Raw genomic sequence first — 20523 nt, forward strand, 5'->3', positions numbered from 1 at the left:
TTCTCCGACTCACAGCTCCATTATTACACGTATTCTACATGGTTTAACGAATAAAAAGTGGTAATTAACTACAACGACCATAATCCATTGCTGATCTACCTGTCCGGTCTGTCTTTCTTTTAGGCTGCTACGGAAGAGATAATGCGCGATCATGAGAGGATATAGAGAGCAAATGTTGCTTAGCTAGGTATCTCTACCGAAAAATACATGATCAAAGGGGTTTATAGTTGGTATGCAACAATCATAAAAGTATGCCTTATTTACTTTGAAGAACTACAAAATATTATTTTTGTCAGACAGCAGAGATGAGATTATGACTTGGAATTAAATTATAAAATCATTAAATAAAACAAATGCATAACACAACAACTACTGGTCTGACCGGTACTAGATCGGTATACCTACTGAGTGTATAGTAAGACAGAGAGGCGCTCTTTCGCTCTCTTGGATTCTTTCTCTGGTGAGATAGTTTCAGCCACTTGCTAATTGTAAAACGGTGCCTACCGACATGGAACCTCTGCTTGTATTTCTTACATTATTAGCCCAGGACTTTTTTGCTGTTGTTGTGCTATTACATACAGCTGGAAATAACGTTCGGATATCAGAGCGGAGATAACTCACCAGCATTACGACCAGGAATACAACTTTCCCCAATTGGATCCTTTGTCCGTACACCCCAGGACAATTGAACTTATCCCAGAGGCTTCTCCAAGTCACCGCCGGCAGAGAAGAGGTATTCGGAGTGGACTTCTAATCTGACTCAGGAGGCGGGCACACCATCCACCACTTCAGAGTAATGTTCAGTCTCTGGACAATAAAGTAGATGAGCTCAGGGCGAGGATCTCCTTTCAGATAGACATCGGGGACTGTACCATACTCTGCTTCATGGAATAATGGTTCTCTTCGGATATACTGTCCCTGTCCATACAGCCAGCTGGGTTCTCAGTACATCATACAGACAGGAATAAAGAAGGGGAGAAAGACGGTGGTGTATGTTTCATTATTAACTACTGTTGGTGTGATTGTGATAACATATAGAAACTCAAGTCCCTTTGTTCACCTGACCTAGAATACCTCACAATCAAATGCCAACCATATTATCTCCCAAGATAATTCTCTTCAGTTATTGTCACAGCCCCATATAACCCCCCTCAAACTGATACCACGACGGCCCTCAAGGAACTTTTTTTATACAAACTGTAAACCATATATCCTGAGGTTGCATTTATTGTAGCTGGTGATTTTAACAAAGAAAATTTGAGGGAAAGGCTACCAAAATTCTAGAAGCATATCGACTGTAGTACTCGCACTGGAAAAACACTCAACCATTGTTACTCCAACTTCATGCATGCAAAGCCCTTCCCCACCCTCCTTTTGGAAAATCTGACCACAACTCCATTTTGCTCCACCCTTCCTATTGTCAGAAACTCAAACAGGAAGTACCCGTGCTAAGGACTATTCAACGCTGGTCTGACCAATTGGAATCCACGCTTCAAGATAGTTTTTTTTCACACGGACTGGGATATGTTCTGGGTCGTTTTCGAGAATAATATTGAGGTGTACACTGAGACGGTTACTGATTTCATCAAGAAGTGTATAAGAGATGTTGTACCCACTGTGACTATTAAAACCTTCCCTAACCAGAAACCGTGGATAGATGGCAGCATTCGCACAAAACAGAATGTACAAACTACCGCACTTAACCATGTCAAGATGACTGGGAATATGGCAGAATACAAACCGAGTAGTCATTCCCTCCACAAGGCAATCAAACAGGTAAAACTTCCATATAGAGACAAAGTGGAGTCACAATTCAACAGCTCAGACACGAGACGTATGTCGCAGGGTCTACAGACTACAAAAGGAAAACCAGCCTAGGACACTGACGTCTTGCTTCCGGACAAGCTAAACACCTTCTTTTCCTGCTTTGAGGATAACACAGTGCCACCGACATGGCCAGCTACCAAGGACTGTGGGCTCTCCGACGTGAATAAGACATTTAAACGTGTTAACCCTCGGAAGGCTGCCGGCCCAGATGGCATCCCTGGCCGCATCCTCAGAGCATGCGCAGACCAGCTGGCTGGTGTATTTACGGACATATTCAATCTCTCCCTATCCCAGTCTGCTGTCCCCACATGCTTCAAGATGGCCACCATTGTTCCTGTACCCAAGAATGTAAAGGTAACTGAACTAAATGACTATCGCTTCTTAGCACTTACTTCTGCCATCATGAAGTGCTTGACAGGCTAGTCAAGGATCATATCACCTCCACCTTACCTGTCATCCTAGACCCACTTCAATTTGCTTACCGCCCCAATAGGTCCACAGATGACGCAATCGCCATCACACTGCACACTGCCCTATCCCATCTGGACAAGAGGAATACCTATGTAAGAATGCTATTCATTGACTATAGTACCCTCCAAGCTTGTAATTAAGCTTGAGGCCCTGGGTCTGAACCCTGCCCTGTGTAATTGGGTCCTGGACTTCCGGATGGGCCGCCCCCAGGCGGTGAAGATAGGGATCAACATCTCCACTACACTGATCCTCAACACTGGGGCCCCACAAGGATGTGTGTTCAGCACCCAGGAAACAACAGAGGGAGCACCTGTCACGTCTAATCAAGGTGGGTGGAATCAGGCGCAGAGAGCAGATAGCGATATAAAGTTTTATTCTCCGGTGAACAAAATAAACAACGGTCAACCCAAATACACACAGGGTGAATTTATCCAACACAGGATAAAGACTAACCGGAGAATAAGAAACAATAAACACCGACAGAAAAAACGAATGACAAAATAAACAATCCCGCACAAAACAAGGGTGGGACAACCTACATTAAATACAGACACTAATTAACTAAACAACACACAGGTGAAACCAATTAGACAAAACCAACAGATACACAAAAAAGGGATCGGTAGTGGCTAATAGGACGGTGACGACGACCGCCGAGCACCGCCCGAACGGGCAGGAGAGCCAACTTCGGCAGAAGTCGTGACAGTATCCCCCCCTGACGCGCGGCTCCCGCAGCGCGCCGCCACCGTCCTCGAGGACGACCCGGAGGACGAGGTGCTGGGCGATCTGGGTGGAGGCGGTGGAAATCTCTCAGGAGGGAAGGGTCCAAAATATCCCTCACCGGAACCCAGCATCTCTCCTCCGGGCCGTACCCCTCCCAGTCTACGAGGTACTGTAGGCCCCCCACCCGGGGTCTCGAATCCAGAATGCCTCGAACTGTATACGCCGGGGACCCCTCGATGTCCAGAGGGGGCAGAGGGACCTCAGGCACCTCACCTTCTTGCAGGGGACCAGCCACCACCGGCCTAAGGAGAGACACATGAAACGAGGGGTTAATACGGTAATACCTAGGAAGTTGTAATCTATAACACACCTCGTTTATTCTCCTCAGGACTTTGAACGGCCCCACACACTGCGGCCCCAGCTTCCGACAGGGCAGGTGGAGACACAGGTTTCGGGTCGAGAGCAGTGCTGGTCAGCGCTCCTCTTCTGCCGTTCTCCCGCTAACCGTAATGAGTCCTGAACGGCTTTCCAGGTGTCCTTGGAGCGCTGTACCCATTCCTCCACCGCAGGAGCCTCGGTCTGACTCTGATGCCATGGAGCCAGGACCGGCTGGGAGAGATGGCGAGAGGGAGAGATGGCGAGAGGGAGAGATGGCGAGAGGAAGAGGTGGCTAGAGGGAGAGATGGCTAGAGGGAGAGATGGCTAGAGGGAGAGATGGCTAGAGGGAGAGATGGCGAGAGGGAGAGATGGCTAGAGGGAGAGATGGCTAGAGGGAGAGATGGCTAGAGGGAGAGATGGCGAGAGGGAGAGATGGCGAGAGGGAGAGATGGCTGGAGGGAGAGATGGCTGGAGGGAGAGATGGCTGGAGGGAGAGATGGCTGGAGGGAGAGATGGCGAGAGGGAGAGATGGCGAGAGGGAGAGATGGCTAGAGGGAGAGATGGTATGCCGACAGACAAATTGAAATTTTAATTTGATTTTATATAGCGAGCAGTAGAGCATATGAGTAGCATGAGAAGGTGAGCAGTAGAGCATATGAGTATCATTATAGGGTGAGCTGTAGACCATATGAGCATTAGAGCATATAAGTATCATTAGAGGGTGAGCAGAACAGCATATGAGTATCATTAGAGGGTTAGCAGTAGAGCATATGAGTATCATTAGAGGGTGATTAGTAGAGCATATGAGTATCATTAGAGGGTGAGCTGTAGACCATATGAGCAGTATAGCAATATGAGTATCATTAGAGGGTGAGCAATAGAGCATATGAGTATCATTAGAGGGTGAGCTGTAGACCATATGAATATCATTAGAAGGTGAGCAGTAGAGCATATGAGAATCATTAGAGGGTGAGCTGTAGACCATATGAGCAGTAGAGCATATAAGTATCATTAGAGGGTGAGCAGAACAGCATATGAATATCATTAGAAGGTGAGCAGTAGAGCACATGAGTATCATTAGAGGGTGAGCTGTAGACCATATGAGCAGTAGAGCAATATGAGTATCGTTAGAGGGTGAGCAATAGAGCATATGAGTATCATTAGAGGGTGAGCTGTAGACCATATGACTATCACTATAGGGTGAGCAGTAGAGCATATGAGTATCATTAGAGGATGAGCTGTAGACCATATGAATATCATTAGAAGGTGAGCAGTAGAGCATATGAGTATCATTAGAGGGTGAGCTGTAGACCATATGAGTACCATTAGAGGGTGAGCTGTAGACCATATGAGTATCATTAGAGGGTAAGCAGTAGACCATATGAATATCATTAGAAGGTGAGCAGTAGACCATATGAGTATCATTAGAGGGTAAGCAGTAGACCATATGAGTATCATTAGAGGGTAAGCAGTAGACCATATGAGTATCATTAGAGGGTATGCAGTAGACCATATGAGTATCATTAGAGGGTAAGCAGTAGACCATATGAGAATCATTAGAGGGTAAGCCGTAGACCATATGAGAATCATTAGAGGGTAAGCAGTAGACCATATGAGTATCATTAGAGGGTAAGCAGTAGACCATATGAGAATCATAGTTTTCACATCTGCAACAAAGACACTCTGTTATCCCTGTTCTTCTCAACACAAAGACACTCTGTTATCCCTGTTCTGCTCAACACAGACACTCGGTTAGCCCTGTTCTTCTCAACACAAAGACACTCTGTTAGCCCTGTTCTTCTCAACACAAAGACACTCTGTTAGCCCTGTTCTTCTCAACACAAAGACACTCTGTTAGCCCTGTTCTTCTCAACACAAAGACACTCGGTTAGCCCTGTTCTTCTCAACACAAAGACACTCGGTTAGCCCTGTTCTTCTCAACACAAAGACACTCGGTTAGCCCTGTTCTTCTCAACACAAAGACACTCGGTTAGCCCTGTTCTGCTCAACACAAAGACACTCTGTTAGCCCTGTTCTGCTCAACACAAAGACACTCTGTTATCCCTGTTCTGCTCAACACAAAGACACTGTTAGCCCTGTTCTTCTCAACACAAAGACAATGTTATCCCTGTTCTGCTCAACACAAAGACACTCTGTTAGCTCTGTTCTGCTCAACACAGACACTCTGTTATCCCTGTTCTGCTCAACACAAAGACACTCTGTTATCCCTGTTCTGCTCAACACAAAGACACTCAGTTATCCCTGTTCTGCTCAACACAAAGACACTCTGTTATCTCTGTTCTGCTCAACACAAAGACACTCTGTTAGCCCTGTTCTGCTCAACACAAAGACACTCTGTTATCCCTGTTCTGCTCAACACAAAGACACCCTGTTAGCCCTGTTCTGCTCAACACAAAGACACTCTGTTATCCCTGTTCTGCTCAACACAAAGACACTCAGTTATCCCTGGTCTGCTCAACACAAAGACACTCTGTTATCCCTGTTCTGCTCAACACAAAGACACTCTGTTATCCCTGTTCTGCTCAACACAAAGACACTCTGTTATCTCTGTTCTGCTCAACACAAAGACACCCTGTTAGCCCTGTTCTGCTCAACACAAAGACACTCTGTTATCCCTGTTCTGCTCAACACAAAGACACTCAGTTATCCCTGGTCTGCTCAACACAAAGACACTCTGTTATCCCTGTTCTGCTCAACACAAAGACACTCTTTTATCCCTGTTCTGCTCAACACAGAGACACTCTTTTAACTGTCTCTTACTACTGACCCCGCATCACCTCTCTTCTCCATCAGTCATTCTGTCTCTTACTACTGACCCCTCATCACCTCTCTTCTTCATCACTCATCCTGTCTCTTACTACTGACCCCTCATCACCTCTCTTCTCCATCACTCATCCTGTCTCTTACTACTGACCCCTCATCACCTCTCTTCTCCATCACTCATCCTGTCTCTTACTACTGACCCCTCATCACCTCTCTTCTCCATCACTCATCCTGTCTCTTACTACTGACACCGCATCACCTCTCTTCTCCATCACTCATCCTGTCTCTTACTACTGACCCCTCATCAACTCTCTTCTCCGTCACTCATACTGTCTCTTACTACTGACCCCTCATCACCTCCCTTCCCCATCTCCCCCATCTCTCATTCTCTGTTTTACACAGCTTCTCTTCCTCTTCCTCATTCTCCCTCTATGTCTGTCACAATCTCTTTCTGTCTCTATCTTTCTCCCCTTTCTCTTTCTTTTCTCATCTCTCCCCATTTCCCTTCTTTGTCTTTTTTTCCCTCTCTCCTTCCTTCCGTTCTATCAGTCCATAATAAGTGGGAGGTAAGGAGGTATAAGTTTATTTTTCTGACAAACAGCTCCTTCCTTGCCGGCCATTATTTTTAAATGACTAATGAAGTTCCACCTGGGTAACGAGACAAGGTGTGTGCAAAGTTAACTAAAAAGCAGCATTCCCCAAGAGAAGATGGTTTTCACTTCAGCAGTAATAAATTCATTAACTTCTTTGAGGAAAAGATCATGATTTTTATAAAGCAAATTACGGACTCCTCTTTAAATCTGTGTATTCCTTCAAAGCCCAGTTGTCCTGAGTCTGCACAACTCTGCCAGGACCTAGGATCAAGAGAGACACTCAAGTGTTTTAGTACTATATCTCTTGACACAATGATGAAAATAATCATGGCCTCTAAACCTTCAAGCTGCATACTGGACCTTATTCCAACTAAGCTACTGAAAGAGCTGCTTCCTGTGCTTGGCCCTCCTATGTTGAACATAATAAACGGCTCTCTATCCAGCGGATGTGTACCAAACTCACTAAAAGTGGCAGTAATAAAGCCTCTCTTGAAAAATCCCAACCTTGACCCAGAAAATATAAAAAACTATCGGCCTATATTGAATCTTCCATTCCTCTCAAAATGTTTAGAAAAGGCTGTTGCGCAGCAACTCACTGCCTTCCTGAAGACAAACAATGTATACGAAATGCTTCAGTCTGGTTTTAGACTCCATCATAGCACTGAGACTGCACTTGTGAAGGTGGTAAATTACCTTTTAATGGCATCAGACCGAGGCTCTGCATCTGTCCTCGTGCTCTTAGGCCTTAGTGCTACTTTTGATACCATCGATCATCACATTCTTTTGGAGAGATTGGAAACCCAAATTGGTCTACACCCACAAGTTCTGGCCTGGTTTGGATCTTATCTGTCAGAAAGATATCCATTTGTCTCTGTGAATGGTTTGTCCTCTGACAAATCAACTGTAAATGTTGGTGTTCCTCCAGGTTCCGTTTTAGGACCACTATTGTTTTCACTACCCGAATAAAGCACTAAATAAACTTTAGTTAGTGCTAAATACTGCTGCTATAATCCTGACTAGAACCAAAAAATGTGATCATATTACTCCAATGCTAGCCTCCCTACACTGGCTTCCTGTCAAGGCAAGGGCTGATATCAAGGTTTTACTGCTAACCTACAAAGCATGACATGGGCTTGCCCATACCTATCTCTCTGATTTGGTCCTGCCGTACATCCCTACACGTAAGCTACGGTCACAAGACGCAGGCCTCCTAATTGTGCTTAGAATTTCTAAGCAAACAGCTGGAGGCAGGGCTTTCTCCTATAGAGCTCCATTTTTATGGAATGGTCTGCCTACCCATGTGAGAGACGCAAACTCGGTCTCAACCTTTAAGTCTTTACCGAAGACTCATATCTTCAGTGGGTCATATGATTGAGTGTAGTCTGGCCAGGAGTGTGAAGGAGAACGGAAAGGCTCTGGAGCAACGAACCGCCCTTGCTGTCTCTGCCTGGCCGGTTCCCCTCTTTCCACTGGGATTCTCTGCCTCTAACCCTATTACAGGGGCTGAGTCACTGGCTTACTGGTGCTCTTTCATGCCGTCCCTAGGAGGGGTGCGTCACTTGAGTGGGTTGAGTCACTGATGTGATCTTCCTGTCTGGGTTGGCGCCCGCCCTTGGGTTGTGCTGTGGTGGAGATCTTTGTGGGCTATACTCGGCCTTGTCTCAGGATGGTAAGTTGGTGGTTGAAGATATCCCTCTAGTGGTGTGGGGGCTGTGCTTTGGCAAAGTGGGTGGGGTTATATCCTTCCTGTTTGGTCCTGTCCGTGGGGTATCATCGGATGGGGCCACAGTGTCTCCTGACCCCTCCTGTCTCAGCCTCCAGTATTTATGCTGCAGTAGTTTATGTGTCGGAGGGCTAGGGTCAGTTTGTTATATCTGGAGTACTTCTGTCTTATCCGGTGTCCTGTGTGAATTTAATTATGTTCTCTCTAATTCTCTCCTTCTCTCTTTCTTTCTCTCTCTCGGAAGACCTGAGCCCTAGGACCATGCCTCAGAACTACCTGGCATGATGACTCCTTGCTGTCCCCAGTCCACCTGGCCGTGCTGCTGCTCCAGTTTCAACTGTTCTGCCTGCGGCTATGGAATCCTGACCTGTTCACCGGACGTGCTACCTGTCCCAGACCTATTATTTGACCATGCTGGTCATTTATGAACATTTGAACATCTTGACCATGTTCTGTTATAATCTCCAACTGGCACAGCCAGAAGAGGACTGGCCACCCCTCATAGCCTAGCTCCTCTCTAAGTTTCTTCCTATGATATGGCCTTTCTAGGGAGTTTTTCCTAGCCAACATGCTTCAACACCAGCATTGCTTGCTGTTTGGGGTTTTAGGCTGGGTTTCTGTACAGCACTTTGAGATATCAGCTGATGTACGAAGGGCTATATAAATACATTTGATTTGATTTGACTTGCAAATGTCTATGGATCGTCTCGCAAAGATGAGAATGTCCAGATCTTGGCCATCAATCAGACCTGTTCTGCTTCTATGAGAAAGCAGTCCAGTGATGTGGAAACACCGGTACAGGTATAGATGTTGAAACACTGGTATAGGTTGTGGCGTACATTAGGTCAGCCACCAGGGGGGGACTCGTTGAGGCCTGGTAACAGATGGAGTATGCATCATGATGCGATGGCTCCATCTGCTGGACGTGCCAGGTCTCGACGGGCTCTCCAGCCAGGACTAATTGGGGCTGATTGGGAGCTGGTGAGTAACATACCTCTGTACATGTGAACGGACTGCACTACGGGAAGGATGGCCGAGGCCACTGTGGTCAAGTCTGCTGGCCCCGTTCCTCTCTGGGAATAACCAAAAGACGTATTGGGACCTGAACGACGAACAGGCGGCTAACTACGATGGACTCAAACGGGAGATACTCAGCCGCTATGCGTACAGCCTGGCTCATTGGGCTCAACGGTTCCACGACTGGAGGTTCATACCCGACGCATCCCCCAGAGCCCAGATGAGCGACCTACTGCGCGTCACCAGGGCATGGCTCCTTACGGACGTATCCACCCTCTCCATCCTCGACAAAATGGTCATGGATCGCTTCTTACAGGCACCCCCTTATGACATGATGAGGTCCGCGAGTATAGGAGGACCTTGGAGGGCCTCCTGGAAGCAGTGGAGATGCATAAGAACACTCAGGCACTGCTAAGTGGGAGCTGGGATGAGTCTGCAACCTGTCCAAGGGGACGGAAGGACAGCCCCACCCCGGTGTACCTCGAACTGACAGTTGGCAGGGCCAAAGGACCGCAAACCCGTGGAGAGACGGCGGGGGTAGGGCCGACCCGCCACCGACAACCCCAGGTAGAGGGAGACCAAAGGTGTTTTGAGTGTGGCGCCCGGGGGCACATTGCCTGGAATTGCCCGGCTCGAGAGGAGTCGATGCCATCAGCTAGCCACGGAGGTGAGGTGGGTCACGCCGTGAACCATGTCACACCCTGTATATTCGTGGTGAACTATGTCAACACGAATCAACTGCCCCCATGGTCCCGATGAAGGTGGACGGACACGACACGGAAGCGCTATTAGACTCCGGAAGTATGGTTACGCTCGTAACCACGAGCCTGCTGAATCAGGAGCCCGAACGGGGTAGGGAGATCACGGGGACACAAAGCAGTATCCCACTGTATGGGCCAACATTGTGACGTCACAAGGGAGCTGTCAGATGATGGTGGGTGCAGTACCAGAGCTGCCGGTACCTCTCCTAGTGGGATGGGATTGTCCTCTGTTCATGGCCCTATGGGGGCACGAATTGAAGAAGAAGGTACGAGCTGGCCAAAGAAGAGAGCGGGGAAGACCAATAGCAACCGGTTAACCAGAAGCAACTGGTTAACCAGCATGAGTCTTACGGCTCCGGAGTCGGAGGGGGCGCCGGAACCTGATCCTCCTGGGGAACCCCATCCTCCCCCTCCTCAATTTCGAGGGGCCAGTAGAGACCCCCACAGGAGAGGAAGGTTCACTCGGTGCGTGACTGGCCCGTTCCATGCACCAAGACACAGGTCAAGTCCTGGATACTATAGCCGGTTTATCCCCAACTTTGCGGCTTGCCCCCTCACCGATCTAACCAGGGCTCACCTCCTGAAAACAGTGAAATGGACGGACGAGACAGAAGCGGCATTCAATGGTCTGAAGGAAGCACTGTGCTCCCATCCGATTCCCGTAACGCCCGGTTTTCAGGTGCAGATGGTGGTCCAGACTGACGCATGTGAGAGGGGACTAGGGGCCGTTCTGTCCCAGGTACACGAGGGGGAGGAGCACCCCATCATGTACATCAGCCGAAACCTGATGACTAGGGAAAATAAATACTCTATCATTGAGAAAGAGTGTCTAGCGGTGAAGTGGGCGCTAGACACTCTCGTATTACCTGCTAGGTACCCACTTCACCCTGGTCACGTACCATGCTCCCCTGGTCTGGATGGCCAGGGGAAAGGACACGAATGATCGGGTCACCAGGTGGTTCTTGTTCCTTCAACGCTTCTCTTTTTCTGTTGTGCACAGGTCAGGGGCGAAGCATGGAAACACGGATGCCCTATCGAGAAGGGAGACCTACGTTGCACTGATGACAGTCCCCTCCCCGACAGAGCTAAGGTGAGGGGGAGAGTTGGCATACAGCAGGTCAGCCACCAGGGGGAGACCAGTCGAGGCCTGGTAACAGATGGAGTATACATCACGTGGCGATAGCTCCATCTGCTGGACGTGCCAGATCTCGATGGGCTCTCCAGCTAGGACTAATTGGGGCTGATTGGGAGCTGGTGAGTAATCAAGGGCGGCTTCCTCACCAGCTGTGCAAGGCCCATAAAGCTGCCAGTAGGGCAGCACACAGGAGGAATGGGGGAAGAAAGGACTCCCGTCGTATGGTTGACGGTTGCAGAGGTAAGAAGAGGGAGTTCAGTTTTGTACCCGACAGGATACCGTCAGACACGGAATACCCGAAGACGGCATCCCGGAGAGGAGACCCATCATTTTCTTTTTGATCTATTATTTATGGGTATAGATGTTGAGACACCGGTATAGATATAGATGTTGAGACACCGGTATGGATATAGACGTTGAAACACCGGTATGGATATAGATGTTGAGACACCGGTATGGATATAGATGTTGAGACACCGGTATGGGTATAGACGTTGAAACACCGATATGGATATAGATGTTGAGACACCGGTATGGATATAGATGTTGAGACACCGGTATAGATGTTGAGACACTGGTATGGATATAGATGTTGAGACACCGGTATGGGTATAGATGTTGAGACACCGGTATGGGTATAGATGTTGAGACACCGGTATAGATGTTGAGACACCGGTATGGATATAGATGTTGAGACACCGGTATAGATGTTGAGACACCGGTATGGGTATATAGATGTTGAGACACCGGTATGGGTATAGACGTTGAGACACCGGTATGGGTATATAGATGTTGAGACACCGGTATGGGTATATAGATGTTGAGACACCGGTATGGGTATAGACGTTGAGACACCGGTATGGGTATATAGATGTTGAGACACCGGTATGGGTATAGATGTTGAGACACCGGTATGGGTATAGACGTTGAGACACCGGTATGGGTATATAGATGTTGAGACACCGGTATGGGTATATAGATGTTGAGACACTGGTATGGGTATAGATGTTGAGACACCGGTATGGGTATAGATGTTGAGACACCGGTATGGGTATAGATGTTGAGACACCGGTATGGGTATAGATGTTGAGACACCGGTATGGATATAGATGTTGAGACACCGGTATGGGTATATAGATGTTGAGACACCGGTATGGGTATAGATGTTGAGACACCGGTATGGATATATAGATGTTGAGACACCGGTATGGATATAGACGTTGAGACACCGGTATGGGTATAGATGTTGAGACACCGGTATGGGTATATAGATGTTGAGACACCGGTATGGGTATATAGATGTTGAGACACCGGTATGGGTATATAGATGTTGAGACACCGGTATGGGTATATAGACGTTGAGACACCGGTATGGGTATAGATGTTGAGACACCGGTATGGGTATATAGATGTTGAGAGACCGGTATGGGTATATAGATGTTGAGACACCGGTATGGGTATATAGATGTTGAGACACCGGTATGGGTATATAGATGTTGAGACACCGGTATGGGTATATAGATGTTGAGACACCGGTATGGGTATATAGATGTTGAGACACCGGTATGGGTATAGATGTTGAGACACCGGTATGGGTATAGATGTTGAGACACCGGTATGGGTATATAGATGTTGAGACACCGGTATGGGTATAGATGTTGAGACACCGGTATGGGTATATAGATGTTGAGACACCGGTATGGGTATAGATGTTGAGACACCGGTATGGGTATATAGATGTTGAGACACCGGTATGGGTATATAGATGTTGAGACACCGGTATGGGTATATAGATGTTGAGACACCGGTATGGGTATATAGATGTTGAGACACCGGTATGGGTATATAGATGTTGAGACACCGGTATGGGTATAGATGTTGAGACACCGGTATGGGTATCGATGTTGAGACACCGGTATGGGTATATAGATGTTGAGACACCGGCATGGATCGAGCTTGGTACATTGTGCACACAGCATTTTTTAGACTCAAGTCTTTTATTTGTTTGACCCATAGATAAAGAAACCACTTACAAAGTGAAGTGAAATAGTAGGTCATAGTTGTCACAGAAGACACGTCTTTGTACTTTAGAGCGTATTCTCTGTATTAACACACTTCCATGTTGGACCGAGGTCTCTCTCTGCATCTTTGCTCTGATGTCTGTGTGCGTGTGTGTGTATGTTTGTGTTTGTTGAGAGTGATTTATCTGTATTTGACAGGTATGTAAAGGGATTCTTCAATTTTAACGAGACCAATACATCTCTTCTTGCTGCGTCCCTGTATTCCACGGTGTGTGTAGGCAGCTAACAGAATGAATGCAAGAAACACCACTCTTATGTATTCTGTACTGCACATTCAATGTTCCCTTTTGAGTCAAGCACTTAGTCCCTATTATTGTTGCCCTGATATTGGGTTCAGGGAAGGTTGTGAAGACTTCCGGGGTCATGGAATCAACATAATGGAGTGTGTTGCAAGATTATAATACAGTTTGGATTTCTCAGAGGCTGGGCACATGTATCTATCTTCAAATATGTTTTCTTTCATTCCTCAAGACATCATTATGCTCTGTGATGTCCAAGCTAGTCTCTCTCGCTCTCTCGCTCTCTCTATCCTCTTTTCTATATTAAGAATCACACCAAACAATCCATCCATCCAAGGTGTCATTAGTGATGTTTCAGATAGCTTTAAAAAAAAAAGACAACGAGATGTGGGCTTTTATCAAATACCATCTTTCCCTACTCAACTCTACTCTACTCTACCATCCATCAGAAACATTCCTTCCCCAAGGGTATATAAGAGCAGGCAAACTCTGACTCCTTTTATCGTGAGCTGTACATGCCATATTTCTCACACACCTGAGAGTACTTTAACTCTCCACCACACAGTAAGAGACCCCCTCGGATCGGTGTACCTGTGGTGTACCTGTGGTGTACCTGTGATAAGAGGTGAAGCCAGGAGCAGGAGACTCACTGGAAAAACAAGCCAACATTTCTAAACACACTGTATGGCAGAGGAACTAACCAGCCTGAAGTCAGAGAAAGCAGAAGACTTGGGTTCCTGACCACAACACACTGGAGACAAGGCGCCGGTCATTCACTAGTGTAAGAGAAACATTCATGAAATTACTTTAAGAATTACTTTGTAATACTCTAATTTAATGTTTTGTATTTAATGTTACTTTTGTCTTGTGTATTGTTGATGTATTGTATTATATTTAGTATGATGAATTTACACGGCTCTCTGGTGTCTGTGAGATTGCTTATGTTTTTAGGAGAAAAGTCACCAAGAATGTTTTTAAAGAAATAGAGTTGGCCGAGTATAAATAATATTGACAGCAATTTAGCATTTGTTTCATTATACAGGACATTCCAAGGTTACAATACAAATGTATTTAATCACAGTGCATACTGATTTCTGGACTGTGTGATGCGAGTGTCAACGCATTAACACATTGATGTATAATTCAGTGAGAATATCTAGCGTACTGATAGGGTGTTTGTATGATATGCTAGACAATTGGTATAGGAGAAGGTACTGTGTTTATATCCAGTCAAGTAGGAGTTTAAAGTGACCTTCATTTTTTCACTGAGTATAAATGTAAAAGTAATATTTCAATGAGCAAGTAGTCTCTCGTGGACTGACTACGTAAGCACAAATGGTACTGTCGATCTGACACAACAGGATGCGCAAGATAACAAGCAGAATTAGGTCTGGTGCTTGGGTTTATCCTCACTGGCTATTTGGACAAATCACGATTTCGCAAGGTGTCAGCATTCTTCGAATTTCAGAAGAGGAGGGTACATTTGGACCATAGACGTGAAGCTCTTCGTTCTGGTTCCGATCCTCGTTCTCTTCTCTTAACACATATGGACCCAGAACTTAATCAAGTCAATCTGACCAATTACGCAAGACTTTAGTTCTGGGTTAACCAAGATTAAATAGTGAGTGAATATGTATGTACTGTATCACAAGAGAATAAAACACTAATGTCTTTTCTTCCTATTGGCTGGCTGTGATGTCTGGTGGGCTCATAGAGTGGGTTTAAGGTATGGCTGGCTTGTCTCCTCCTGCTGCCTCACGCCCTCCTGCTGCTGACCCTAATGGCCTTAACTCTGGTGTCCTCCAGCTACCCTCAGCCACGCCACCGACCCATACACAGGTAAGACTCAGTATCCCAATAACTTGTCCTTTCTCCCTCTAAGACAGAAGACAGAGTGAATCTCAAGTGTTTCCTCGTTCTTCCTGTCCTGTATCTTTCATCTTGTCCATGCCTCCTTCTCAAAATGTCAGAGGTAAGCAGGAGAGAGGGATTGAGGACAGGACTTGTCTTCTCTGCCATTTTGAAAAGGAGGCGAGGTGAGACGGTCGAAAGAGGTCATGGGGAACAAGTAAACAATTTTGAAATTAACCCAGATTTTCCATTCTGTTTATCCCCCTTGTCCCCAAAATCAACCCTTTTACTGTTGCAATTTGAGAATACGACACCATGGTAGTGAGATCAATCTTTCTATTGTAGTGAACACAATTGTTCCTAAATGGAAGTTATATCTATATAAATTGTTCTATCATTCCCAGTGACATCCATTGTTCCTATATGGAAGTGAGTTCTATCATTCCTGTTATTTTGTCTGCTTCCAGAGGCACCTCTCCAGGCGATCCAGGAGACAAGAGGGAGGATTGGGAGGTTCTCTGGCCCTCCATCTCGCTCCGTGATTGGAGCATGCAGATGATGTCAGCCCCAGACTTTGGTGCGGCCAAGAGCAAGGCAGAGCTCCTGGGGAAGCAGTGGCTCCCAATGGTGGGCCAGTCGCAGATGGACGAGGACATGGCCAAGGGCTGGCTGGGTGACTGGCTCTGCAGGGATCTAACAATGAGGAGAAGAGGAACATCGTGGTGGCAGATGATGCAGCGTTCAGGGAGAAAAGTAAGCTGCTAACCGCCATTTAGAGAAAGAAGTGGCTTAACTCCTCTATGCAGAAACTGTTGGTTGTCAACTCCCAGTACTAATAGGACTGCTAAGCCTATACATAACGTACCCTGATTTAAATAAAGTATTTAATATTGTACACTGATTGAAATAATGACATTTTCTTTCCGAATTCAAAAGTCAATAAAGATATTTATATTAATCATGTTCTGTTATAATCTCCACCCGGCACAGCCAGAAGAGGACTGGCCATCCCTCATAGCCTGGTTCCTCTCTAGGTTTTTTCCTAGGTTTTGGTCTTTCTAGGGAGCTTTTCCTAGCCAACGTGCTTCTACATCTGCATTGCTTGCTGTTTGGGGTTTTAGGTTGGGTTTCTGTACAGCACTTTGTGACATCAGCTGATGTAAGAAGGGCTTTGTAAATAAATTTGATGAATTTATCAGATCTTTGTGTGATGTTTGATGAAGAATAAACTCTGGATATGGCGCACCAGTCGACACAGGATATACATGCATATGTTTATGTAAATATTTTGATCCAGTTTAATTCTTAATTGAAGTAATGAATACTTTGAGATACTTCCATGGCGATGGCGCCATCGTTGTACAGCCGTGGGTCTACCATGGGACTGTTCATATGTTGTTAATGAGCCTAAAATAAAACAAATGATTGATCACTGTATTCATATGGTTATTGTTCCTCCATGGTTCTATTGTGTTTCTGTTTTATCTGATGAACTTAACTGATGGTTTCCTCAGTCTGGTGGAAGGTGTGATACAGTAGTGTCAAACTCATTCCATGAAGGGCCTAGTGTCGGCCGGTTTTTGTTTTTGCCTTTCAATTAACACCTAGACAACCAGGTGAGGAAAGATTCTTTATGAATTAGTGACCTTAATTTATTAATCAACCACAAGGGAGGAGCAAAAACCTGCAGACACAAGGCACACTGGAATGAGTTTGGTGTAATATACAGCAGGGTTAGGGTAAGTTGTAATTTACTTCTCGTAGGGACTGCAAGCCGGGATGCAACCTGAGGCGGGTTGCAGGGTGCTTGATCTGAAGGTCACTTCCGAATGAGCCGTCATCTGCGCAGGAACATTGACTTTAAAAGGTGCAATGTTGACAGGACTCTGCAACGCGACTCACATTGAATCCTGGCCTGCATTTTGTACGTGAGTGTGTGTGTGTGTGTGTGCATCTGTGTCTGTGTGCGTGGGTCTGTGTGCGTTTCAGAGTGTGTGTATGTGTATGTGTACGTGCATGCCTGAGCGTGTGCGTGTGCCTGTGTGTATGTGTCTGTGTGTGTGTATGTGTCTGTGTGTGTGTGCGTTTCCATGTGTGTGTATGTGTATGTGTACGTGCATGCCTGAGCATGTGCGTGTGCCTGTGTGTGTGTGTGTGTGCGTTTCCATGTGTGTGTATGTGTATGTGTACGTGCATGCCTGAGCGTGTGCGTGTGCCTGTGTGTATGTGTCTGTGTGTGTGTGTGTTTCCATGTGTGTGCGTGCTAAGAATTTGGACTGCAGATGGTGATCTATTCCCTAACACCCAAGTTATGATGTGTTTAAAATTGAATATTTTAATAAACTTATGATGAGAAAATAAATGGGGGTCAAAGCTAAATACACCAGCCTGACCCCATTACTTCTGGTGAGTGGACCATTAATCTGGTGATGCGGCAGACCTGTGATTTATGAGTCTCTCTCCCTCTCGATCTCTCTCGCGCTCTCTCTCGCTCTCTCTCTCTCTCTCTCTCTCTCTCTCGCGCTCTCTCTCTCTCTCTCTCTCTCTCTCTCTCCTCTCCTCTCTCTCTCCTCTCTCTCTCCTCTCTCTCCCTCTCCTCTCTCTCTCCTCTCTCTCTCCTCTCTCTCTCCTCTCTCTCTCCTCTCTCTCCTCTCTCTCTCCTCTCTCTCTCCTCTCTCCTCTCTCTCTCTCTCTCTCTATATATATATATATAGAGAGAGAGAGAAAGTTTATTATCATGTTTTACATATACTGTACATATGACAATATAGGCAGACTCGTGGCTATAATAAGTAGAGAGCTGTCATTCAGCAACATGTGTATTTTTATGTATGTGTACATGCGTGCCTGAGCGTGTGTGCATTTGTGTGTGTGTGCGTTTATTTGTGTCTGTGTGCTTTTATTTGTGTCTGTGTGTGTGTGCGTTTATTTGTGTCGTGTGTGTGTGTGTGTGTGCGTTTATTTGTGTCCAGGGGAAGTGTGGTAGATGAATGACAGGGCAACATTTTAATTCTGCCTAAATAGACATACTCAAACGTAATTATTTTCCATGAGATGGCCATAAATAATAACTGGCTATGTTTCATAGTTTTACAAAGGTCTGGAACTCACCTTTCTGGTTAACATGGGAAGACATTGCTGAGGTGTACTCACTTTTGAGGACACTTGCTCAAGTATATAGTACAAATATTATATAAATATAGAAAATCTGAGGGGCTTGAAATGACTGAAATGCTTTCTAAATATAATGACAATTAAATTGTCAACAACTTACTATAACATTTGACATTTCTTATCACTGTAAAATAAATATGATCATGCTTAGTGACAGTATAATATTGGCACTATTTCATATAATTGCCAAGAGATAATTTTCCACTTAACGTCCACTGAGCGACGCAGAGACACCATTCAAATGTGTGCAGTCGTTACAACTTCAGTTTTAAGAACAAAGTGATTTAGTCCACCTGTGTCCAAGAGAAAGTGGTCTTAGTTCAATTCTTATGAAATCATTTCATATTTGTTCATGTTGAGAGCTCTAAATTCGGCTAAGAGTTTAACAGGAAATCATTCCTTTGTCAGGATAAGCCAGACGTTATGCAAATATGGGGTCTGAAACCTGACACTGCAAGTCAGCCCTGCTGGGAGAGTGGGAGTGGAGAGCAGAGAGATGGGGAAAGGTTTGCCAAGTCTAACTTAATTTCTAGAACAATGACCACTCATAACCCGCCCACAGGGCCTGAAAAACTAGCCCCAAAAAATGTTTTGCAACAAAAGAGGAGTTGCCACATGAGCGAGAAGTAGGCAGCTAGCTTGTGCTGGTAGTTCATTCCCGCTGGGCACTGCTCTCCTCCTGCTTGCTCTCTCAACACACACACACACACACACACACACACACACACACACACACACACACACACACACACACACACACACCTCTCCGCTCCCTCCTTCCCCACCACTCTCCCAGCAACAGTCTGCCTCACTGCCTGATAGTCAGCAGCAGCAGGTCACAGTGAAATGAATAGATAGAAAAAAAGAAGAGAAATGCCATGGCAGCCGGGGGGCAATTTAAAAGTAGCCCGAAAACCTGCATCCCGCGACCAATACAACCGCAACATTGTTTTCAAAGTAGCCCAGTTTTCAGGAAAACCGTGGACATAGCAACCCTGGTTGGGACTTTCTTGCAATATAAAACACTGAACCCCAAGACATTCACAGAACGCTTTGTACACCAAAATGTCTGTTGGAACCGGTCCAGAAATGCTCAAAGTCCCCCAAATAGGGACTTAACATCTAAGAGTTAAAGATTAAGGCTTCCCTCTTCAACTGTCCTGTTTGGACATCAGTTCTGTAGTCATCTGCAACAATGTTCATTGGTTATTTCTTGTCTAGGGTCCAAGGGGAAGTGGCCATAGAATCATAATCAGCTAGAGACCCAGAGACCTGGCCAGCTCTCTGCTCTGCTGCGATAGATAAGTAGACCCAGAATAGCAGAGACTATTATTTATCACCGGAGCCAGTGGTGCTACCTGGCAGACTCACCCAATCGGCAGACTCTAAATTGCTTTCTGCAAACCATTGATTCCCCACCATTGATACTGCTTCTCCATTCTACTATATGGTACCCTATACGGTACCCCCTAATTGCTGTAATCTGTTCTCTCTCCTGGCCATGCTACTGTATCACCAGCCCTGGTCGTCTTTTTCATACTCCTGGGCTAAAGCACCCAAACACTAATTTACAGGAACTAAGTAAGAGTTGAGCATCTTATTGTGCATTTTGCATGGCAATGTATAGCCTGGGTCTTGGTAATGTATAGCCTGGGTCATGGTACTGTATAGCCTGGGTCTTGGTACTGTATAGCCTGGGTCATGGTACTGTATAGCCTGGGTCATGGGACTGTATAGCCTGGATCATGGGACTGTATAGCCTGGGT

At 46.0% G+C, this 20523-nt stretch overlaps 1 protein-coding gene across 1 annotated transcript; it reads left to right on the forward strand.

The window, feature by feature from the left end:
- The first annotated feature begins 15460 nt into the window (after window positions 1–15460).
- pth2 (parathyroid hormone 2) lies at window positions 15461–16419 on the forward strand. The gene is given in 4 exon segments (XM_064955795.1): window positions 15461–15495; window positions 15497–15571; window positions 16051–16265; window positions 16268–16419. Coding segments are annotated over 4 exon segments (477 nt in total).
- Window positions 16420–20523: the final 4104 nt, after the last annotated feature.

Source organism: Oncorhynchus masou, chromosome 32 (genome assembly GCF_036934945.1).
Source record: "Oncorhynchus masou masou isolate Uvic2021 chromosome 32, UVic_Omas_1.1, whole genome shotgun sequence".
NCBI lineage: Eukaryota > Metazoa > Chordata > Actinopteri > Salmoniformes > Salmonidae > Oncorhynchus > Oncorhynchus masou.